Genomic DNA, 20,961 nt, shown 5'->3' on the forward strand with positions numbered 1-20,961 from the left:
TAAGTGGTGTACCGCAAGGATCGGTGTTGGGACCGGTCCTGTTCAATATCTTTGTGAGCGGCATTGCGGATGGGATAGAAGGCAAGGTTTGTCTTTTCGCGGATGACACTAAGATCTGCAACAGAGTGGACACGCCGGAAGGAGTGGAGAGAATGAGACGGGATCTAAGGAAACTGGAAGAGTGGTCGAAGATATGGCAGCTGAGATTCAATGCCAAGAAGTGCAAAGTCATGCATATGGGGAGTGGAAACCCGAATGAACTGTATTCGATGGGGGGGGGGGGGGGGGGGGGAAAGGCTGATGTGCACGGAGCAGGAGAGGGACCTTGGGGTGATAGTGTCTAATGATATGAAGTCTGCAAAACAATGCGACAAGGCTATAGCAAAAGCCAGAAGAATGCTGGGCTGCATAGAGAGAGGAATATCGAGTAAGAAAAGGGAAGTGATTATTCCCTTGTACAGGTCCTTGGTGAGGCCTCACCTGGAGTACTGTGTTCAGTTCTGGAGACCGTATCTACAAAAAGACAAAGACAAGATGGAAGCGGTACAGAGAAGGGCGACCAGGAAGGTGGAGGATCTTCATCGGATGACGTACGAGGAGAGATTGAAGAATCTAAATATGTACACCCTGGAGGAAAGGAGGAGCAGAGGCGATATGATACAGACTTTCAGATACTTGAAAGGTTTTAATGATCCAAAGACAACGACAAACCTTTTCCGTAGGAAAAAAATCAGCAGAACCAGGGGTCACGATTTGAAGCTCCAGGGAGGAAGATTCAGAACCAATGTTAGGAAGTATTTCTTCACGGAGAGGGTGGTGGATGCCTGGAATGCCCTTCCGGAGGATGTGGTGAAGACCAGAACTGTGAAGGACTTCAAAGGGGCGTGGGATAAACACTGTGGATCCATAAAGTCAAGAGGCCGCCAATGAAGAGTGGGTGACTCGCCAGAATGATGGCTACTGCCTGGAGACAATACCCTTATTCAATAAACGTACACATGCTTACTGTGACTCCAACATCGTTCTAGCTTCAACAGCAAGAGGAAATGTGGAATAAAGGATCGGCACTCACAAAGGGGGGAGTAGCTGGCTTGTTACGGCGGTTACTACCCCAAACCAAATAAGCCTGTTACTTCAATTTCTATGCATATACAGCATAGTTCTCTGCTTCAACGGCAGGGGAGAAGAAAAAACTGATACTACACACATCCAGCAGAGCTCTCTGCTTCAACGGCAGGGGAGAAGAAAAAAGGGTTCGCACTCACAAAGCGGGGAGTAGCTGGCTTCTTACGGCGGTTACTACCCCAAACCAAATGTGCCTGATACTTCACTTTCGATGCATATCCAGCATGGCTCTCTGCTTCAACAGCATGGGAGAAGAATAAACTGATACTTCAAGCATATCCAGAATAGCTCCCTGCTTCAACGGCAGGGGAGAAGAAAAACAACCAATAAGGGCTGTATAACATAGTCTGAGTAAAACAAATAAGCATGGGTGTAGCTTGCTTATTGCGGCGGTTACTACCCCTACTACCCCTAACTAATCAAGCTAGATATTTCACTTGGATGCAGCTCCATCACTGCTTTCTACATTAATGGTGGGGGTGGAAGGGAAATAGAACCAAGAGCTAAGAGAAACAGATAAGTATGAGAGAAAAAAGTGTGTGAAGCTTGCTGGGCAGACTGGATGGGCCGTTTGGTCTTCTTCTGCCATCATTTCTATGTTTCTATATGTTTCTATGTTTGGATAAGACGTTATTCTTTCTGCACTGACCGGTACAAGATTATTTTCTTGGTTATTATGTGAAATGTTATAAATAAAAAGTAAAAAAAAAAAAAAAAGCCACAGGAAGGCAGCTATCCTACTTTCTTAGCATCTTACCTTTTTTATTTAATTTCTTGAGATTATATAGGAGGAGATAGGGCAGAAATCAGTGGAAGCCATAGTTACCTGAGGATGGGAAAAGGTGAGGGGAGATGATCCCTGATGAGAGGCAGAGGGAAAGGAGTCAGAAAAGAGACCTCATGGGGTGATGGATTCCCGATGAGAACTAAATGTGAAGGAGTTAAGCCAGGACTCACAGAGGGGAGGATCCCTTAGAGCCAGATTAAACATAAATGGCTCCACGGGAGAAAAACAGAGGACACAACGCAGCACTTGTCAACGGCCAAGTAACACAAGCTGATGTCCAAAAATGTTGTAACCCCAACAGTGACATCGTAAAGGAGCTGTTGCCCTTTTGGTATCTGTAAAGGCATATATGTTAGACCCTCCTTAAAAGTCCAGGATCAGGCATCTAGCCTGGTCCACCTTAAAAGAGCCCACAAGGTAATTCTGGTTGCAGGGCATTTCTCCTGGGGAGAGGAATAAAAAGAGGATGGGGGGAAGGGGCGGGCCCACATGTGAGGAGAAGGAAGCAGGAGCTTTGCTAAAGCTACTTGTCTGAAGATTACTGCATTTTTTTTCCAGAACTGCAGAGTTACGCAGACTCTTGGTTGTTTAATTTTGCCTGTAATTAATACAAGTCTGTAGAAGAAACAACATAATTTAGTCTATTGAATAGACTCTATTCTGTCCTCCAGCAAGCCAAAGACTACTTGCGCTGTATTACTCTATCTGAAAGTTAAGTGTTGTCATGTGTATCATCGTTAATACCAGGCATTTTAGCTACTGAGATATTTGGAAGGAACTGTTTTCCCCTGAAGGTCAATTGTGATACTTTTGAACTGTGTTAATAAAGCCTTTCTGCTTGTCTATAATCTTGGCGTTATGATTTGACTGTAGGGTACATCGTTTAGGTTATAACATCTTTCAGTGATGTTCTTGATACTCAGCCCCTAAAATATGAATTTTTTGACATCTGACAAGATTATAAGAATGATTGTCTGTAAGAAATGTGGATATTTTTGGACACCACCTTTTCGCTGGATTTCGCTCGAGATGTTCTGATAAGCCTCAAATTAGGTCTCTATTGGTAATTTGAGATTTGTTGCTGCCATTAAGATGATTCCATTGAACTTTTATTCTTTAATTAAAATTGCACTTTTATATCCAAAACTAGGTTTTAGTAAAAGGTTGCAGGAGCCCACCAATGGGTCCCTGAAACCTGTTCATTTCTTGCTCCTTCCATAGGGGCCACACATAGTGCATGATGGAAGTAATTGAGATTTTTGTGGAAGTTAAGCAGGATACGAGACCCTTCTCATGGTAGTCTTTGTGAAACCAGGAGGGAGGTTTTCACAGTGATCGATCCTGCCTTTCATGGTATCTTGTATAACTTGTAAAACACAAAAAGGCTTATCATAAACACATATTGGGCATACGAGCAAAAATACGCTCAATTTTATTTCGTGTGTACAAGTGCATGCATATCATTTAAAATATCCCTATCGAGCATATCTGTGGAGCCTTTACACGCATACTCACAAGGGGAGGAAGGGAGAGAGAATCTGACACCCTATATCTCACACTGTAAGAGGGTTGCTTTCAACTCAGGGTGGGCTTTGGTGGGGGGATGGTGTTACAAGGGTCTACAGACCAATGTAACATCACCCCCCCCCCAAAAAAAAACCCACCCTGAGTTGAAATTGACCCTCAGTGGGAGGTATATAGAGTGGGAGCAGGTAGAGTTTAAGTAAAATACTGCAACTTGCTATAGGAAAGTAATTTTCCATATTATTCAGTTTGTATTGAAAAAGACCGAGTATGAAAACAGAATTAGTTTGAGATTGTGCACAGAGATATGTTTAAATGTGCTCATCATTTTAAGTTGCATTAATATCTGTATCCATTTTTTATTTTTAGTTACATTTCTGAACAATGATTTGTTCTCCCCAATGAAGAATTTCAAAACCTGTTCCTGTGTCAGGAATGTCGGGGAATGGCAATATTGTGATTCGTGAAGATAAGTTGTACATACAATTTAAAAAAAAAAACCCCAAAAATTCTTTAATATTTGATCTTTTGGACCAATGATTATATTTCGGGCATTGGAGTAGCATGACACATATTAGACTCCAAAGCCTGATATGATGGTCTAAATTATTTAATTATTCAGCAATTTCTGAATGTTTTTTTGTTTTACATTTTGCCAACTACGTTTATATGATGATATCATTGTTCATGAGCTATTGAAATTTATTTAGAAACAGTGTAAGAAGAGTATTTTTAGGTTGAAATCTTTAAGATCATCTTCGCTATTAATGGACTTTGAGAGTTAATGTTTCTCAAAACATCAGGATTACATGCAAGTGGTTTTGGTAAAGGTTAAACATTAGAAAATATTTTCTTTCATGGGCACAGATAGTCACCTCAACTAAGCAGCAATATATCCCGTTTCTAGGATCTATCTATTTCACAGTGCTGTACAAACAACACATAAGAGTCAGCCCCTGCTGAACAGAGCTTACAAGGATCTCCCAGATCATGTGTTTTATAACTAAATTTTATTAAATTTACAACCATACATCCAAATAAGCTTGTACAGAGCAATGTATACAAAAACAAAACCAAGTATCTCCCTCTGCATTAAACGTAATTCTAGGGAACTGGAGATGTGTGGACTCTCCAGTGCTGAGATGGAAATGGAGCTATTGCCAGATCATCCTTTACCTGCTCTGTGATACATACTTGCTTATAATTTTATACTGATCCATTTGTTCTGGACAAGGCCGGTGCTACCTATTTTGCTGCCTGCGCAAACAATTACTGTCCTGCCACTCCACCTCGGCCGCACCAGCAATTACAATGGAGCCCTTCATAGGCATCTCTTTACTCCCTAACACTGACTCTATGAATGCCTGAACACCGTTTGTAGTGGCAATGGGGTTAGAGTAAGGTTGCCAGATTTCTGGTAGGCAACCGCCGATGGTGAGCAAGCAGTTCATTTCGGGGTGAGGGGATTATTGTCTGGACTGTCCCCATGAAAAATTGTAGCAGTCTATTTTCAGAATATACCTAAAAGCATACTCTAAATTTTGTCACCACAAAATATTTCAAATCTAGTACAAAAGCCTCCGGGCTGGTGGGTATGTCCTATGTACAAGAGAATTAATTACAAACCGGGGGGAGGAATCAACTCAGCCAACAAAATCCAGCTGCTAGCAACATATAAACTCTGTGTAAGAGAAACATCCAGGTAAGAGACTTTGAACTGGGACCCAAGATATTTTAAATTGATATTAGTAATATTCTCTATCAGATAATAAAAGAGGTCCATATTCAAAAGCCACTTAGACAGATAACTAGAAGGTTATCTGTGTAAATGGCGAAATAGGAATATTCAGCCAATCATCTGGCTAAATTACAGCTTCTGCTTCCAGCGCTTGTCTTATCACATCCGTGCTGGAAGTGCTGGGAGCAGATAGGATATTTCCTCACTCTCGGCTGGGGTTCGGGGGGGGGAATGGGTGGGTGCTAGATAGTATTTTGATGGCAGGTGGGAAGGGGGCAGCAGGAAAGCTTTTTTTAAGCATGCGAAAATGGGAGAGGGTGGGATCACTCAGCACCTTCCCCCCCTCCCCCCCAAAAAAGCATAGTACCTTGGTGCGGAGAGAGGTTGCAGTAGCTTGGCCTGGTGGGGAGGACAATGAGAATTTATTGGAGAGGAGGGTTGGAATTGGGCCGCTGGTCCACTGGGTTCTATTTTGTTTTTCTCTTTAACAGTGGTACCTACTCGGATACTTTTAAGGATATCTGGGTAAATAGAAAGTTATTTGGCTACACAAAGCCAGATAACCTAAAAACCTAACTGGCTAGGATATTCAGCAGGACATTATCCTGCTGAATATCCTGCTGAATAAACAGGACAAGTTATCCGGCTAACGTTTTGGTTGACACTGGAGAGTGGTCCGTTGCGGGAAAGCGTTTGAGCTCTTTCGGAGACGCTGTAATTATAATCGATACAAAAGTATTGTTGGTTATACTCCGTTTGAACTGAGATTTTCAGTATTGTAACAGGTGATATAAACACGTCCCTGATGAAGCCCAGCTGTGGGTGAAACAAGGATCCGTTGTTAGGACTATATGAACGTGAATGGAGTTGAGGGTTCATTTCCCGGGTAAAAATCAAGAAGCGGTGGATATTTTGTGAACAGCGTGGTGTGAGCGCATAAAATTAGCGCCACTCTTATTAGATTAGAAAATATATAACAAACGCTTGTATTCAAATATATTGGAAACTCTATGAAGAAAAGTGTTTCTCAATTGAAAATTTGTGAAATATTGCATTTGCACTTTAATGCTATGTATTGTAAGAAACATATTGTGTCATTAGTGGAGTGTTTTTTAATGTGTATGAATGGTGGAGTGATTGGCAATTGATATTTTTAAGGTTGTAGATGTTTACAGGGTTGGTTCAATAATAAATATTGTTGTATTACATTATACAATTTTTGTTATATGCTTGTCATATTTCTCTTTTGTGTATGTGTGTACAATTGAAAAGTAGAGAAGGTGTTTTTTAAGATTCCCTATGTATTGTTTGCCATACATTTTCTGCTAGGCATGTCTGTTTTTTTAAATGCTTTTTTTTGGTTCCTATTCTTTTTTTGTATTCTCTCTCTTTGGTGTCCTTTCTTTTCCATTTAAGTTCTCTCCATTCTTTCTCTTTTTCCCTTCAAAGTAGATATTTTCTTCTTTCTCTTTCTGCTTTCTTCTCCTGCTTCTCTCCTTGTCTCCTCTTTTGATTCTTCCTGCCTACTTGTCTTTCTCCATTTCACCTCCTTTCTCTCCTCTTTTTTCATATGCTCTCTCCTCCATTCCTTTCCCTTTATTATCTTCCTGGATCCCCCCCCCCCCCCCCGAGTCCTCTCTATATCAGCCCCATACCCAGTCCTCTTTCCTTCCATCCTCCTCCATCATGGATCCTTTCTATCTCTTTCGCCACCCAATAACTACTCTTTTCCCTCTCCTTCCATCCTCATTCCTCCTTCTGTCCCATTCACCCCTAGCCAGAGTACTTTCTCCCTAGGTCTCCGTGGCCCTGCTCCCCATTTCTAGTTTGCTCAGGCCCTGGTCTTTCCATCTTTGATTCTTTTCCCCTTTCTTTAATCCCCATGTCCTCTCTCTCTGCCCCCCCCCTCCAAGATTAAATCTTCGATCTCCTCAATCCCTAGAATGCTCTCCCCACATTCCCTCCCCTTGACCCCCAGAAAGCTCTTCCCACATCCTCCTCCCAACCTGGGGAATCTCTTCCTACATCCCCCTTCCACTACTCGAACACTCTCCCCATGTCCCCCAGAAGGGTCAACCCACATTCTCTTCCTTCCCCTGAAAGCTCTCTTTGCACCCCCCCCCCCCCCCCCCCCGAAAAGAAATCTCTCACACATCCCCTCTCCAGGTCTCACTGATCCTCTCTGCCCTTTGCGCCTGGCCTCCTCCCGGTTCTTCCCACTTGGCTGAAGGAGTGGTATGAGTGGGTCCAGTCTCATGGCATGAGCCTCATGAATCCCATAGCTACCATGAGACTGGCCCCTCACAGCACAGGAAGTAGATGCTGTGTCAGGTACCACTCCTGACAGCTGGGGAGGAGTACAGTGGGGAGTAGAGAGGATAATCCAGGTTCTGCACTGCTTAGACTCCATGGCCACAGTTTGCATAGTGGGTCATGGCAGTCCTGGTTTTAGAACTGTAGTACCTGCTCTCACCCACTACACATCACGAAAGCCCCTAATACATATCCTAGATACCTTCCAAGTATCTCTTCTGTGCATTTCTTTCAGGCAGGAAGGAGTTAATAAATTGATGAAGTGTACAGCAGCTGGCAACCACCTCTTAAAACAAAGAATACTGCACCTAATATCCCATAAAGTTTACTTACTGTCCAGCTATGATTCACATCTGAAATTACATTTTTACATATTTTTGTGAACTATTCGCCCCAGCCTAACAAAGTTATGTTTTATTAACCTCTTCTTCTAAAGATTCCAACCCATCACACATGTGATAGTTTTAGTTTCTATGGGGAGGCAGGACAGAGGAAAACAGAGTCCTTTGTTGTGCAAGGATGCTGAAGTTATGTAATGGAGTTTCTCAGCTCTGAATTCAAGGAGGGAAAGGACAGAGAGAAGTGAGGAGGGAGTTATGCCTTCACCCCTAGGCTACTCCTGTCTTCGTTTGGAAGGTGGTATTAGATGAGGAGGCAGCTCTGTAGGTAGCTCATGGCCTTCTAGTTTGACCTTAATCAAGTGGTTAGCCAAGGCAAACTCCTCATTATCCAGTAGGCCGTCCCTGTCCACATCAGCCAGCTTCCAGATCTTGCCTAGCACAGTGTTAGGCAGTTTAGATTTCACCATCTCCTTTTTCGCATTGGCACCAGTGATTTTGCCATTAACAGGTGACAGGGTGTGGAAGATTTCATCATAGGTGGGCTTATCTTTGCCTACCACCCACTCCACATCATCAATGCCTTCACTAGCTCCTTCTCCATAGCCATGGCCAAAGGGCCCATTCATGGTGCCCTCAAATGCTCCTCCCTTCACCACCTGGATGGGCATCTGGGACTCCTCCTGTCGAACCAAGATCATGAGCCGGGCGATGTCATTAGCAAGCATGTCATCCACCAAGTCCAACAGTTTGGGCTTCAGAGCCTGGAATTTGGCAAAGTCTTGCATCAGTAGGAGCTCCTAAGGAGAAAGGCTAGGGTCAGTGGTTATTCCATACTCCATGACAGGAAAAAGCACTACAACAAAAGGGACATGATATGTATAGACCCCATCCACCACACTCAGATCCTAGGCAATCACTGGATCTCTCTCTCCTCATACTTAAGATATGAGTGCTCCTCATGTACACTAATGCTGCTTTTTAATTATTAACCCAGCAGAGGAAGCAGGATGGGCTGCCAACTCAGCTAGGGGTAGTATTGTCTTAGCTCCTTAGTAGGTGCTTTGCTTAGAGATGCATGTACAGAAACCCTCACCTGGAAACACAAGTGACAGCACTACTATAATCTGAACTACTGTTGAGCCTTGGCTCTCCAACACAGAGGGAAAAGCAAGTTTACTTACCCGTAAATAGGATTCCCTATAAACAGCAGGATTAATAAGGCATAATGCTTTAGGATGACAGCATCCTACAGCACCAACATGAAACCAGCTCTCGGAGCTTAGTAAAAAAAAAACTTCACTGAGCATGGAAGGGAGTTGCCACATGCACGTTGCCCCATGAACTCCTCAATCTCTTCCAATTTTGTGGAGTTTGGCAGTCCGCAAGCTACCCCTGCGAACTGTCGTACTCATCTCCCCCAGCCGGGCCAGTCCCGTTGCCTCTCAACATGGCGAAACACCACCAGCCAGCCACGCGACAGAACGTCTCATCTCAGTGCGGTGAGAGGCCGCTAGCAGCACACCGCCAACAGCACGTGCCGCACCTCTCCCTAGGTATGCACGCACACACACCACCACCTGGCATTTAAAGGGACTGCAGTGGGAAAGTCCCCATGACCCTAGAGATGACATCATCAATAATGCCCTATATAAGAGCAGCTCCCCAGAAGCAACTCGCCTCAGCAACAGGTCCAGCTACTCTTCAGTAGTGTGTTTTGCTTCCCAGCGTTCCTGTCTTCAGTCTTTGTACAATTTGTCTTCAGTCTTCTTCCAGCTTATTCCATCCTCTGTTGCCTACTTGATTCAGCCTTGCCTGTCTCAGTCTATCCATCCCTCTCCATCTATTTCGGGTGAATATGCAGTTTGACCTCAGCTTGGACCTCGGATTTGCCTGATCGCTACCTGCCTGGACCTTGGATTTACCTGATTGCCAACTGCCTATCACCCCAACTAACTATGGACCTTCTCTTCTGCCATCAGCAGAGATCCCATGTAAGTCCTGTTGGCTCCAACACCTGAAGGCTAAACCTGAAAGAAACATGTGTTGTGTTCCACACCCGTGGCCGTCCACGGGTGCGGCCCCCTACCTCCACCACGGCGGCGACCCACCGTGGCAACTCCTGACATGCTCCCCGGGGCCGCTGCCCATCACCCCGGGGATGGTCCGCGGTCTGGCCGCCCGCTGGGGAGCCGTCCCCACGCCTCCCTCGCAGAGCTCTGCTGGCTTTCCTCCTCGGAGGAAATCCAAGATGGCTGCCGCCATCTTTAGGCACGAGGCCACGCCCCCCTGCTGGATTTAAAGGGACCTGATCCCTTTAATGATACTCACCTGCTTCCAATGATCCAAGCAGAGGAAGTATTTAAGGAGGCTTCCTCTGCTCATTCCTCGACTTGGCAACGTCCTCCAACGCTGTCTAGTCTGCTTGCTTCGGTGAGTTCCCTGTGCTCGGACTCTGGTTCCTGTTTCGTCTTGGTGTTCCCGGTTCCTGACTTTGGTTTGGCTTACGGTGACTCTCTGGTTCCTGACTTCGGATTGGCTTACGGTGACTCTCTGGTTCTTGACTTCAGATTGGCAAGCGGTGATTCTCTGGCACACGACTTCGGACTGGTGAGCATCGACCCTCTGGCACTTGACCTAGGACTCCTTCAAGACCACCGTCTCCAAGGGCCCACCTAAGTCCCAGCGGCCCGGGTCCCTACGGGCTCCTCCTGGGGGGACCGCGGGCTTCCAGGGTGAAGCTCCAGTTGGCCTTTGCACCGATACCCTGACCTCTCTAGGTCCACCTAAGTCCCAGCGGTCGGGTCCCTACGGGCTCCTCCCGGGGGGACCACAGACCACCAGTGGTGAAGACTGTCCATCTGCTCACCTCCTCGTCCGACTCCACAGTAGCTCCTGTCTTCAGTACCAAGGGTCAGCTGCTCAGCTGCTCTCCTCCTCTGTCCTGCCTCGCCACCCGACGAGAGAACCTACAGATCCTCCGCAAGGTGTAACATCCCCTCGTCGGCCCAAGGGTCCACAAGCCTGAGCATAACAGATTGCCAAGTCCATGGACCCGGCAGAGGCATCCGCCCGCCAGGCCATTCCGGGAATGGCCCAGCGCCTGAAGGAGCAACAACAGACCCTCGATGCCCTGGTCTCTGCGGTACAGGACCTGACCCAGCGCCTCAAGGCATTAGGGCCCATGAACCCCACGCTGCTGTCTCCACCTGGGGCTCAAGGAGGCTGCCCTACTCAGCTGCACACCGTCCAGGTTTCCGGGGGCAACCTGGGACAAGGAATTCCCACTCAACTCCCAGCACCCTCTTGATACGCCGGAGATGCAAAGCTGTATCGAGGCTTCCTCAGCCAGTGCCAGGTTCGTTTTTCCTTGCTCCCTGCGCAGTTTTCCAACGACCTGGTTAAAACCAGCTACATTATGTCCCTGCTCGAAGGTAGGCCTCTGATCTGGGCCTCGCATCTGTGGGAGAGAAGGGACCCTATCTTCGAAAACTTGAGCCAGTTCCTGTCTGCCTTCCGGCAGCTGTTTGATGAACCTGTCCGCAAATCCACTGCAGTCTCTGAATTACTCCGATTGCGACAAGGCACTCGGACAGTGGCCGAATATGCAATGGAGTTCCGTTCCTTGACCGCAGAGCTGAATTGGAGAGATGACTGCCTCCACGGGATTTTTCTGGAAGGACTAGCCTCACACCTTCAGAACGAGCTAATGGCGAAAGAACTTCCGGAAGACCTCGACAGCCTGGTAGAATTAGCCAACCGAATAGATCGCCGGATGAGGCTTCGCCTTCCAATAGTCAAGGCAGGTGAGGAGGTCCTCACCGCCTTCCAAGAATGCTGCTGAAGTTCCTGGAACGTCCGCCGAGGAACCCATGGAGTTGGGTCGCGGAAGAGTCTCCCCACAGGAACACCGCAGGCGGATAAGGGAAGGACTCTGTTTTTACTGCGGAGCAGCGGGCCATCAGATAGCGGTATGCCCGACTCGGCCGGGAAACACCCGGGCCTAGGACCGAAAGGAGGTCTCATCCTGGGCCATGCTTCTCCATTACCTCCACTAACGCTACCAGTTGCGTTAACCTTCGCCGGCGGCGAGTTCCACACTTTGGCCTTGGTGGACTCCGGCGCCGGGGGTAACTTCATCATGAAAAGTCTGGCGGAGCATTTGGAGTTACCACAAACTCGCCTTCCAGCACCCTTGGTCATCTCCTCCATTCAAGGGAAACCTCTCCCGGAGCGCGTGACACACACCACGGTTCCGGTCCCACTGAGGGTTGGAATCCTCCACCAGGAGCACATGCCATTGTATGTTTTGGAGTACTCCATACACCCAATCGTCTTGGGCCTTCCCCGGCTGCAGGAGCATGAGCCTCAGTTCAACTGGAAAACTCTGCAGTTGTCTCACTGGGGGCCGAGGTGCCATGGCCACTGCCTCCAAACCGTGGTTCCCATTCCCTGTCTCGTGGCTTCCACCGGGCTTCCTGGCCTGCCGGCCCCTTATGCCTTGTTTGCAGATGTATTCTTGAAAAAGAAGGCCGAGGTGCTTCTACCCCATCGTCCCTTCGATTGCGCCATCAATCTCCTCCCTGGTACTGAGCTTCCTCGGGGCCGCACCTACGCTCTCTCGCCTGCTGAGACGCAGGCCATGAATGAGTACATCAGAGAGAACCTGGAAAAGGGCTTCATTTGGAAGTCGAAGTCACCCGCAGGGGCGGGGTTCTTCTTCGTCGGGAAGAAGGACGTGACACTTCGCCCGTGTATTGACTACCGGGACTTGAATGCCATAATGGTCAAGGACCATTACCCTCTGCCTCTCATCTCTGAGCTCTTTGACCGATTACAGGGGGCGAGGATCTTTTCTAAGCTAGACCTCAGAGGGGCGTACAACCTCATTCTAATCAAGGAGGGGGACGAATGGAAGACGGCCTTCAACACCCGAGATGGCCACTATGAGTATTTGGTGATGCCGTTCGGGCTCTGTAACACCCCTGCCGTATTTCAGAATACCATGAACGAGATCCTCCGTGACCTCTTGTACCAGTGCGTGGTCGTATACTTAGACGACATCTTGATATTCTCCAAGGACTTAGCGGCCCACCGCCAACACGTCGTCCAAGTGTTACAACACCTCAGAGAGAATAAATTTTTTTATTTATTTAAAAACTTTTCTATACCGTCGTTTAGTGATATACCATCACAACGGTTTACAAATAGGCACATAAATAAGTTCAAAATGGATTTTACTTTAACCAGAGGGTGCCGCAGTTGTTCAGATACATGATTCAATATTATAAGCTATATGTAAAGTGTATTAAAATTCTCTTTATGAGCTAACTGTAGATGCAGTATACTGTAATTCTTTATCTTAATACTTAAGTGTGATAAAATAAAAATAAAAACACATGTTCTCAGGTGACTTTTGCCTGTGTGTATAAGTCCTTTTCTTGTTTCTTAGTACCACCTATTTCCCATTCTCACTTTGAAAAGCGAAGCTTGAAAAGTGCCAGTTCGAGCAAGAGTCTCTCCCCTTCCTGGGATATATAGTCTCCAGTCAGGGATTCCGTATGGACCCACAAAAGCTAAAAGCCATTCGGGAATGGCCACAGCCGTCTGGACTGAAAGGCACTCCAAAGATTTCTGGGCTTCGCCAATTATTACCGCGCTTTCATTCCCCACTACGCCTCCATTGTTGCTCCTATGATGGCCCTGACCCGAAAGGGCGCAGACCCCAAAAATTGGCCTCCAGAAGCGGAAATCGCCTTTTGTCACCTCAAGGAGGCATTCATGCAACAACCTTGCCTCAGGTACCCGGACCTGCAGCGGCCATTTTTTGTCGAGGTGGACACATCCTCGGAGGGAGTGGGGGCCGTGCTGAGTCAGGCCTCCGACGGCCATAAGCTACGTCCATGTGCCTTTCTCTCCCACCAGTTCTCACCGGCAGAACGGAATTATGCTATTGGCGATAAGGAGCTCCTGGCCATCAAGGTGGCCTTAGAAGAGTGGCGCCCGTGGCTGGAAGGGGCTGAACACCAGTTCACAGTCTTCACAGACCACAAGAATCTGGAATACTTGCATCGGGCTCAGCGACTCAACCCACGACAAGCCCGTTGGGCCCTGTTCTTTACCCGCTTCAATTTCATCCTCAGGTACAGACCGGCTGGGAAGAACGTTAAGGCCGACGCCCTGTCACGGGTGTTTGAGTCTACGGAGGAGTCCGAGGAGCCGCAGTTTATAATTGAGCCATCCCGTATCCAGTTGTCGGCCACCACGACCATCCCACCTGGGAAGACATTAGTTCTGCCGTGTTGGCGGAAACAAGCCTTGGCATGGGCTCACGACTCATGTTGTTCCAGCCACCCTGGACAATCCCGGACATTACAGATCTTGCGACGGTACTACTGGTGGCCGCGGATGAATAAAGACGTCCGGGCGTACGTGGAGTCCTGCCAGTTGTGTGCCCGCCACAAGAGGATCCCCGGTGCAGTTCCAGGCTTACTTCAACCCTTACCGGCACCCTCAGAACCCTGGACCCTTGTGGCAACCGATTTCGTGGTGGACCTGCCGCAATCCAGCGGCAACACCATGATCTGGGTGGTCGTCAACCGTTTTAGTAAAATGGCGCATTTTGTGCCATTGCCAGGATTGCCATCTGCGCCACAGCTGGCCCAGCTGTTCGTCCAGCATATCTTTCGTCTACACGGCCTGCCTCAAAGTATTCTGTCGGATCGAGGCCCTCAATTCACGGCCAAGTTCTGGAGGGCTCTCTGTCAAAAGTTCGACATCACCCTGGATTATACATCAGGCTATCACCCTCAGACCAATGGTCTCGCGGAGCGAACCAACCAGACGTTGAAGCAGTTCCTCCGCATCTACATCAATGAAAAGCAAGATGACTGGGCCAGCTTGTTACCATGGGCTGAATTCACTCTTAACTCCCATCTCTCCGCGGCTACGGGATCTTCCCCGTTCCAAATTGTGTATGGAAAACAGCCAAGCCCGCCTCTGCCCGTGCCCATCACAGTGCCATCTCCGGTGGCTCAGCTCTCTGCGGAAGAGCTACATCGCCTGTGGTTATCCACACAACGCGCCCTGATCAAGGCCGGTCAGGCGGCAAAGAGGTATGTGGACCAACGGAGAAGACCTTATCCACCTTTTAAACCGGGCCAAAAGGTTTGCCTAAGTACACAATTCATCCGGTTGAAGCTGCCTTCATCGCGACTGGCCCCGCGATTCATCGGGCGTTTCCCATCATCCGACAGGTGGGTGCAGTCTCTTACCAACTGCGTCTTCCCCCGTCCCTCAAGATACATAACACCTTTCACGTATCCCTCCTGAAGCCTTTAGTACTGTCATGGCCTTCCAGCTCGCCGCCGACTCCTCAACCAGTTGCCTCCGAGGATGAACTCACCTACCAGGTCCAGGAGGTTTTAGATGTGAGGAAGCATCGAAAGAAGTGGGAGTACCTGCTAGCGTGGGAAGGCTTCGGCCCAGAGGAGAACTCTTGGGAACCATTGGCCAACATCCTGGATCAGGGATTGCTGGAGCAGTTCCACCGCGATCATCCGGATAAACCCAGGCCTCCAGGAAGGCGCCCTAAAGAGGGGGGTACTGTTGTGTTCCGCACCCGTGGCCGTCCACGGGCGCGGCCCCCTACCTCCACCACGGCGGCGACCCGCCGTGGCAACTCCTGACATGCTCCCCGGGGCCAGTGCCCATCACCCCAGGGATGGTCCGCGGTCTGGCCGCCCGCTGGGGAGCCATCCCTGTGCCTCCCTCACAGAGCTCTGCTGGCTTTCCTCCTCAGAGGAAATCCAAGATAGCCGCCGCCATCCTTAGGTGCGAGGCCACGCCCCCCTGCTGGATTTAAAGGGACCTGATCCCTTTAATGATACTCACCTGCTTCCAATGATCCAAGCAGAGGAAGTATTTAAGGAGGCTTCCTCTGCTCATTCCTCGACTTGGCAATGTCCTCCAACGCTGTCTAGTCTGCTTGCTTCGGTGAGTTCCCTGTGCTCGGACTCTGGTTCCTGTTTCGTCTTGGTGTTCTTGGTTCCTGACTTCGGATTGGCTTACGGTGACTCTCTGGTTCCTGACTTCGGATTGGCTTACGGTGACTCTCTGGTTCCTGACTTCGGATTGGCAAGCGGTGATTCTCTGGCACACGACTTCGGACTGGTGAGCGTCGACCCTCTGGCACTTGACCTAGGACTCCTTCAAGACCACCATCTCCAAGGGCCCACCTAAGTCCCAGTGGCCCGGGTCCCTACGGGCTCCTCCTGGGGGGACAGCGGGCTTCCAGGGCGAAGCTCCAGTTGGCCTTTGCACCGATACCCTGACCTCTCTAGGTCCACCTAAGTCCCAGCGGTCGGGTCCCTACGGGCTCCTCCTGGGGGGACTGCAGACCACCAGTGGTGAAGACCATCCATCTGCTCACCTCCTCGTCCATCTCCACAGTAGCTCCTGTCTTCAGTACCAAGGGTCAGCTGCTCTCCTCCTCTGTCCTGCCTCGCCACCCGACGAGAGAACCTACGGATCCTCCACAAGGTGTAACATCCCCTCGTCGGCCCAAGGGTCCACAAGCCTGAGCATAACAACATGGGCTGGTATAGGTGAAGGTCCTGACAGGTTTCTGCATTGCCAGGGTCCACCTGCTGACAGTGAGAATGTGCAGGGCTCCTCCCTGCAGTTGGTGCTAATCTTGCCTCAGCGTAAGGATCCACAGACAAAACAGTTTGCTGAGGCCATGGACTCAGCGTACTTCACCTCACTCCAAGCTATCCCTGGAATAGCCCACAGGCTGCAAGACCAGCAAGGTGCTCACCTCCACCTGTATTGGTGCCGCCACCTCCTGCAGCATCCAGTCAGCCAGTCTCTCAGCTACCAGCCCTTCCCCGGTATGCTGATATTCCCAAGTGGTGTTGGGAATTCCTTAGCCAGTGCAGAATAAATTGCCACTTATTGGCTCGACTATTCCCTGATGACCAAGCTAAAACCATGTACATATTATACTTACTCGATGGAACAGCACTGGCCTGGGCTTCTCCCCTCTGGAAGCGAGAAGATCCACTTTTGCTTGACTTACAACAGTTCATGGAGCAGTTTTGCATCATCTTTGAGGAGCCAGGTCATGCAGTGTTGATGGCCTCTGATCTGGTCCACCTCTGTCAAAGCTTCTGACCTTGGCTGAATATGCAGTAGAGTTTCAGACACTGGCTTCCAAGCTAAACTGATGAAAGGACAGTTTAGTCACTATCTTCCTAGAAGGCCTCTCTGGAAAAATCAAAGACTAGCTTGCTGCCCAGGATCTTCCCACCTTGCTAGAGGCTCTCATTGCTCTAACCGGCAAAATCGATCGTCGGTTGCAGCAAAGGGCTCGAGTCTTGTCCAGCATGGAGGAGCGTTTCACTGGCACCTCAGTTCCAATATCCTTTCTTGTCTCCGGCTGTCATCCCCTCGACTTCTTCTCCTTTGGAAGAGCTGATGCAATTTGGACACTGCTGCCTGGCCCCAGAAGAGAGGCTCTGTCGCAGACAACAGGGCCTCTGTGTCTACTGTGCAGCCTGAAGCCAACTCTTGGCCCAATGTCCACAGAGGTTGGGAAATTTAAAAAACCTAGGGTCTTTCGGGAAGAAGTCCCTAGGCCTTACCATTCTGGCTCCCCAACTCCTGCTGCCGGTCACACTGGAACTGGGCGCCACACATTTTTCCACCCAGGCCTTTGTAGATTCTAACTCCAGAGGAAACTTTATTTTTCAAGAACTAGTCAATCAACTCCAAATTCCAACGGTCCAGATGACTTCTCTTTTGGTGATATCTTGTCTATGGGGACCCATTCCCAGGTCAGGTTACCCAGACCATGGTGCCTGTGGCCTTATGTACCAGCCTCTTGCATGTAGAGAAGATCAGATTTCACATGATCTCCAGAGCCATTCATTCCAACATACTAGGTCTGCCATGGCTCCAACAACATCAATCACACTGGTCTGCTCTACAACTCGCCTGCTGGGGCCATGGGTGTACAGACTCCTGCTTGGTGCCTGTAGAACCTCCTCGTCCAGTAACCGTGGCTGCCTTACTTCCGGGGCTTCCTCCTCAGTATGTGGATTACAAGGATGTCTTCTCAAAAAAGAGTGCTGAACTCTTGCCTCCTCATCGCATGTATGACTGTGGCATTGAGCTTATCCCAGGAGCCACACATTCACAAGGCCAGGTTTAACCCCTATCTCTCCCTGAGAAATAAGCTATGTCAGCCTATATTCAGGAGGATGTGGGACATGAGTTTATCTGCCCTTCCTCTTCCCCGGCAGGAGCTGGGTTCTTCTTTGTCGCAAAGAAAGACGGATCCCTCAGGCCATGCATAGGCCTTCGTAGCCTGAAAACCATTACTAAGGAGGACAGCTATCCACTGCTTTTAATAACAGAGCTCTTCGATCGCCTACAGGTTGCCAAGATATTTACAAAATTAGACCTCATCTACATCAAGGCTGGTGATGAATGGAAAACTGCATTTAAACACTTGCAACGGACACAAGTATTTGGTCATGCCCTTCAGGCTTTACAACACCCTGGCGGTTTTCCAAAAATTGGTCAACATGATCTTCCATGACCTGCTGTGCACCTGTGTGTTTGTATATCAGAATGACATATTGATCTTTTCTCAAACAGTGAGTGCCCACTGGAGAGATGTTTGCAATGTCCTGGAACGCCTGTGAGAGAACAAACTGTACACCAAAATGGAAAAATGTTTCTTCAAACAAGAGAGCTCCCCACCCTCGGGTACATAGTCTCATGAGAAGGATTTCGTGTGGTCCTGCTAAGGTAAAAGCCATCATGGACTGGCCTCACCCCATGGGGCTCCAAGCCTTACAAAGATTTCTGGGGTTTAAATTATTACCACCAGTTTATTCCAAATTACTCCACCCTGGCAGCCCCACTTATTGCCTTTACTTACAAGGGCACCAATACCAAACAGTGGCCACCAGAGGCTATTGAGGCTTTTCGGAAGTTAAAGAATGCCTTTGCTGACAAGCCTTGCCTATGTCATCCGGACTCCACACGACCCTTCATTTTAGAGTTAGATGCTTCTACTCTTACTCTTGGCTGTTCTTAGCCAACACACTCCATAAGGGGTACTACATCAGTGTTCCTTCTTTTCTTAGAAGTTCTCCCCGGCTGAAAGCAACTACAGCATTGGAGATCGAGAGCTCTTGGCAGTTAAACTGGCTCTCAAAAAATGGTACCATCTTCTCAAAAGGGTTCAACACTGTGTCACTATATACACAAGAATCACAAGAACCTTGAGCATCTTTATCAAGCTCAGCAGCTCAATGCGAAACAGGCCCATTAGTTTTTGTTCTTTGCTCACTTTGACTTTGAGTTATGATATTGCCCTGCACTCAAGAATCTATGAGCAGATGACCTCTCTCGCTCCTTCCAGACCAAGGATGTCAAGAGCCTCTTAGGCACATCATCGATCCCATTAAAATACTCCTGGCTACTACAGTGGCCAGGAAAGATGATAGTACCTTCCAGATTGCATGAGAAAGGATTGAAATGGGCCCATGACTCCCATGTTGCAGGTCACCTGGAGTGGGCACAAACCCTTGAATTGCTTCAACAGTACTACTACTGGCCCCAAATGAAGCAAGATGTCAAGGCCTATGATGACTTGTGTCCTACTTGCGCACAGCAAAAAGCGCTGCATGGCCGACCCTGGGGGCTGTTACAGCCATTGCTAGCCCTCAGGGAACCCTGGACCCACTTGTCCATGCACTTATTCGTGTACCTCCCCAACTTTAATGGCACCACTGTGAAATGAGTGGTGATTGATCATTTGTCCAAGATTGCTTACTTCGTCCCATTACCAGGTCTCCCTTCCGCTCCAGAACTGGCATGTTTCTTCACACTCCACAGCTTTCACCTACATGGATTGCCAAAGCTCATACTATCAGATAGAGGAGTTCTGTTCACTGCACGAAACTGGCGTGACCTCTGCAAAAGCTTTGGTATCACACTCGACTATATAACGGCCTACCATCCACAAGGCAACGGGCAAGCATAGCATAACAACCATACCTTTAAAACTTTTCTCTACTCTTATGTTAATGAACATCAGGACAACTGGGCCACCCGCTTGCTTTGGGATGAATTCTCCCAAAATAATCACATCAACGCAGCGACAGGCTTCTCCTCTTTTCAGCTGGTTTACAGGAAACTGTTGCGTTCGTGCCTCTTCTCACCCTCGCTCCACCCTCTATACCTTGGGAGTGACTCCCTTCGGCTCTGTCAGACAGATACAGCCGCGGCTTCTCCCTGCCTCTTGGTCCCGGTGTCCTCGGGCTGGCTTGACGCTACGGATCTGCCATGTTCCTGATGACGTAAAGGCGCGCGCGCACGTGCGCTCCAGACTTTGTACCAGCAAGGGCGCGAACCTCAGCGTCCTCCGTAGTGACGTCATCCATTTTCACTTTAAAAGGTCTTTGTTTGCTAACCTCTAACGAGTTAGCAAGGAACTCCATTTGGACTTGCTTCGGTAGTCCACACTACTTGCAACAACTATCCAAGTCAGCCAGGGGAATTCTTCTCTACTGCTCAGCCTTTTCAAACTTACCAGGAGTACCCGCTCCATGGGGGCTCCACACTCTCTTCTTGATTTCAGATTGCCAAGACGGGATCCGGTACTCACTCCTCGAGGGCCTACGTCCCTGAATACTCAGAAGACTCCTCATTGCCTGGAAGCGATCGCAGACGTGAACATAGTGAGTTCTATTGTAAATAGGAATCGGTACTCGCTCCACGAGGGCCTACATTCCTATATCTCTGAAGACTCCCTTCCGTCCAAGACGTTATCGCAGGTACGGAGAATGTGAGTTGTATTGGCAAGACTGCAGCTAGGAACCGGTACTCGCTCCACGAGGGCCCATGTTCCTAGAGTCCTTTACAGACACTCTTCTACTCTAGAAGTCATTTCATATACAGCTATTGTAAGTTCTTATTACAGACTGTTTATAGGAACCAGTGCTCGCCTACGGCTTCTGTTCCTGAATATACTGAAGACTCTCTGTGGCATAGAGACCATTGCAGACATCTACTATTGTGAGTGTACCATCTTGTATCCAGTATACCCTGTCTACACACTA

The 20,961-nt window shown here is 48.5% G+C and overlaps 1 protein-coding gene across 1 annotated transcript in view; it reads right to left on the reverse strand.

Moving 5' to 3' along the window:
- Positions 1–7,796: 7,796 nt before the first annotated feature.
- The window catches only part of LOC115096470 (EH domain-containing protein 1-like), an 82,625-nt gene continuing 69,460 nt past the window's right edge, over positions 7,797–20,961 (reverse strand). Inside the window, exon 5 of the mRNA XM_029611114.1 lies at positions 7,797–8,625. Coding sequence (XP_029466974.1) covers positions 8,101–8,625 — 525 coding nt within the window. The 3' untranslated portion in view covers positions 7,797–8,100. The remainder of the gene's footprint in view (positions 8,626–20,961) is intronic.

The sequence above is a fragment of the Rhinatrema bivittatum genome, chromosome 8, assembly GCF_901001135.1.
Source record: "Rhinatrema bivittatum chromosome 8, aRhiBiv1.1, whole genome shotgun sequence".
Lineage (NCBI taxonomy): Eukaryota > Metazoa > Chordata > Amphibia > Gymnophiona > Rhinatrematidae > Rhinatrema > Rhinatrema bivittatum.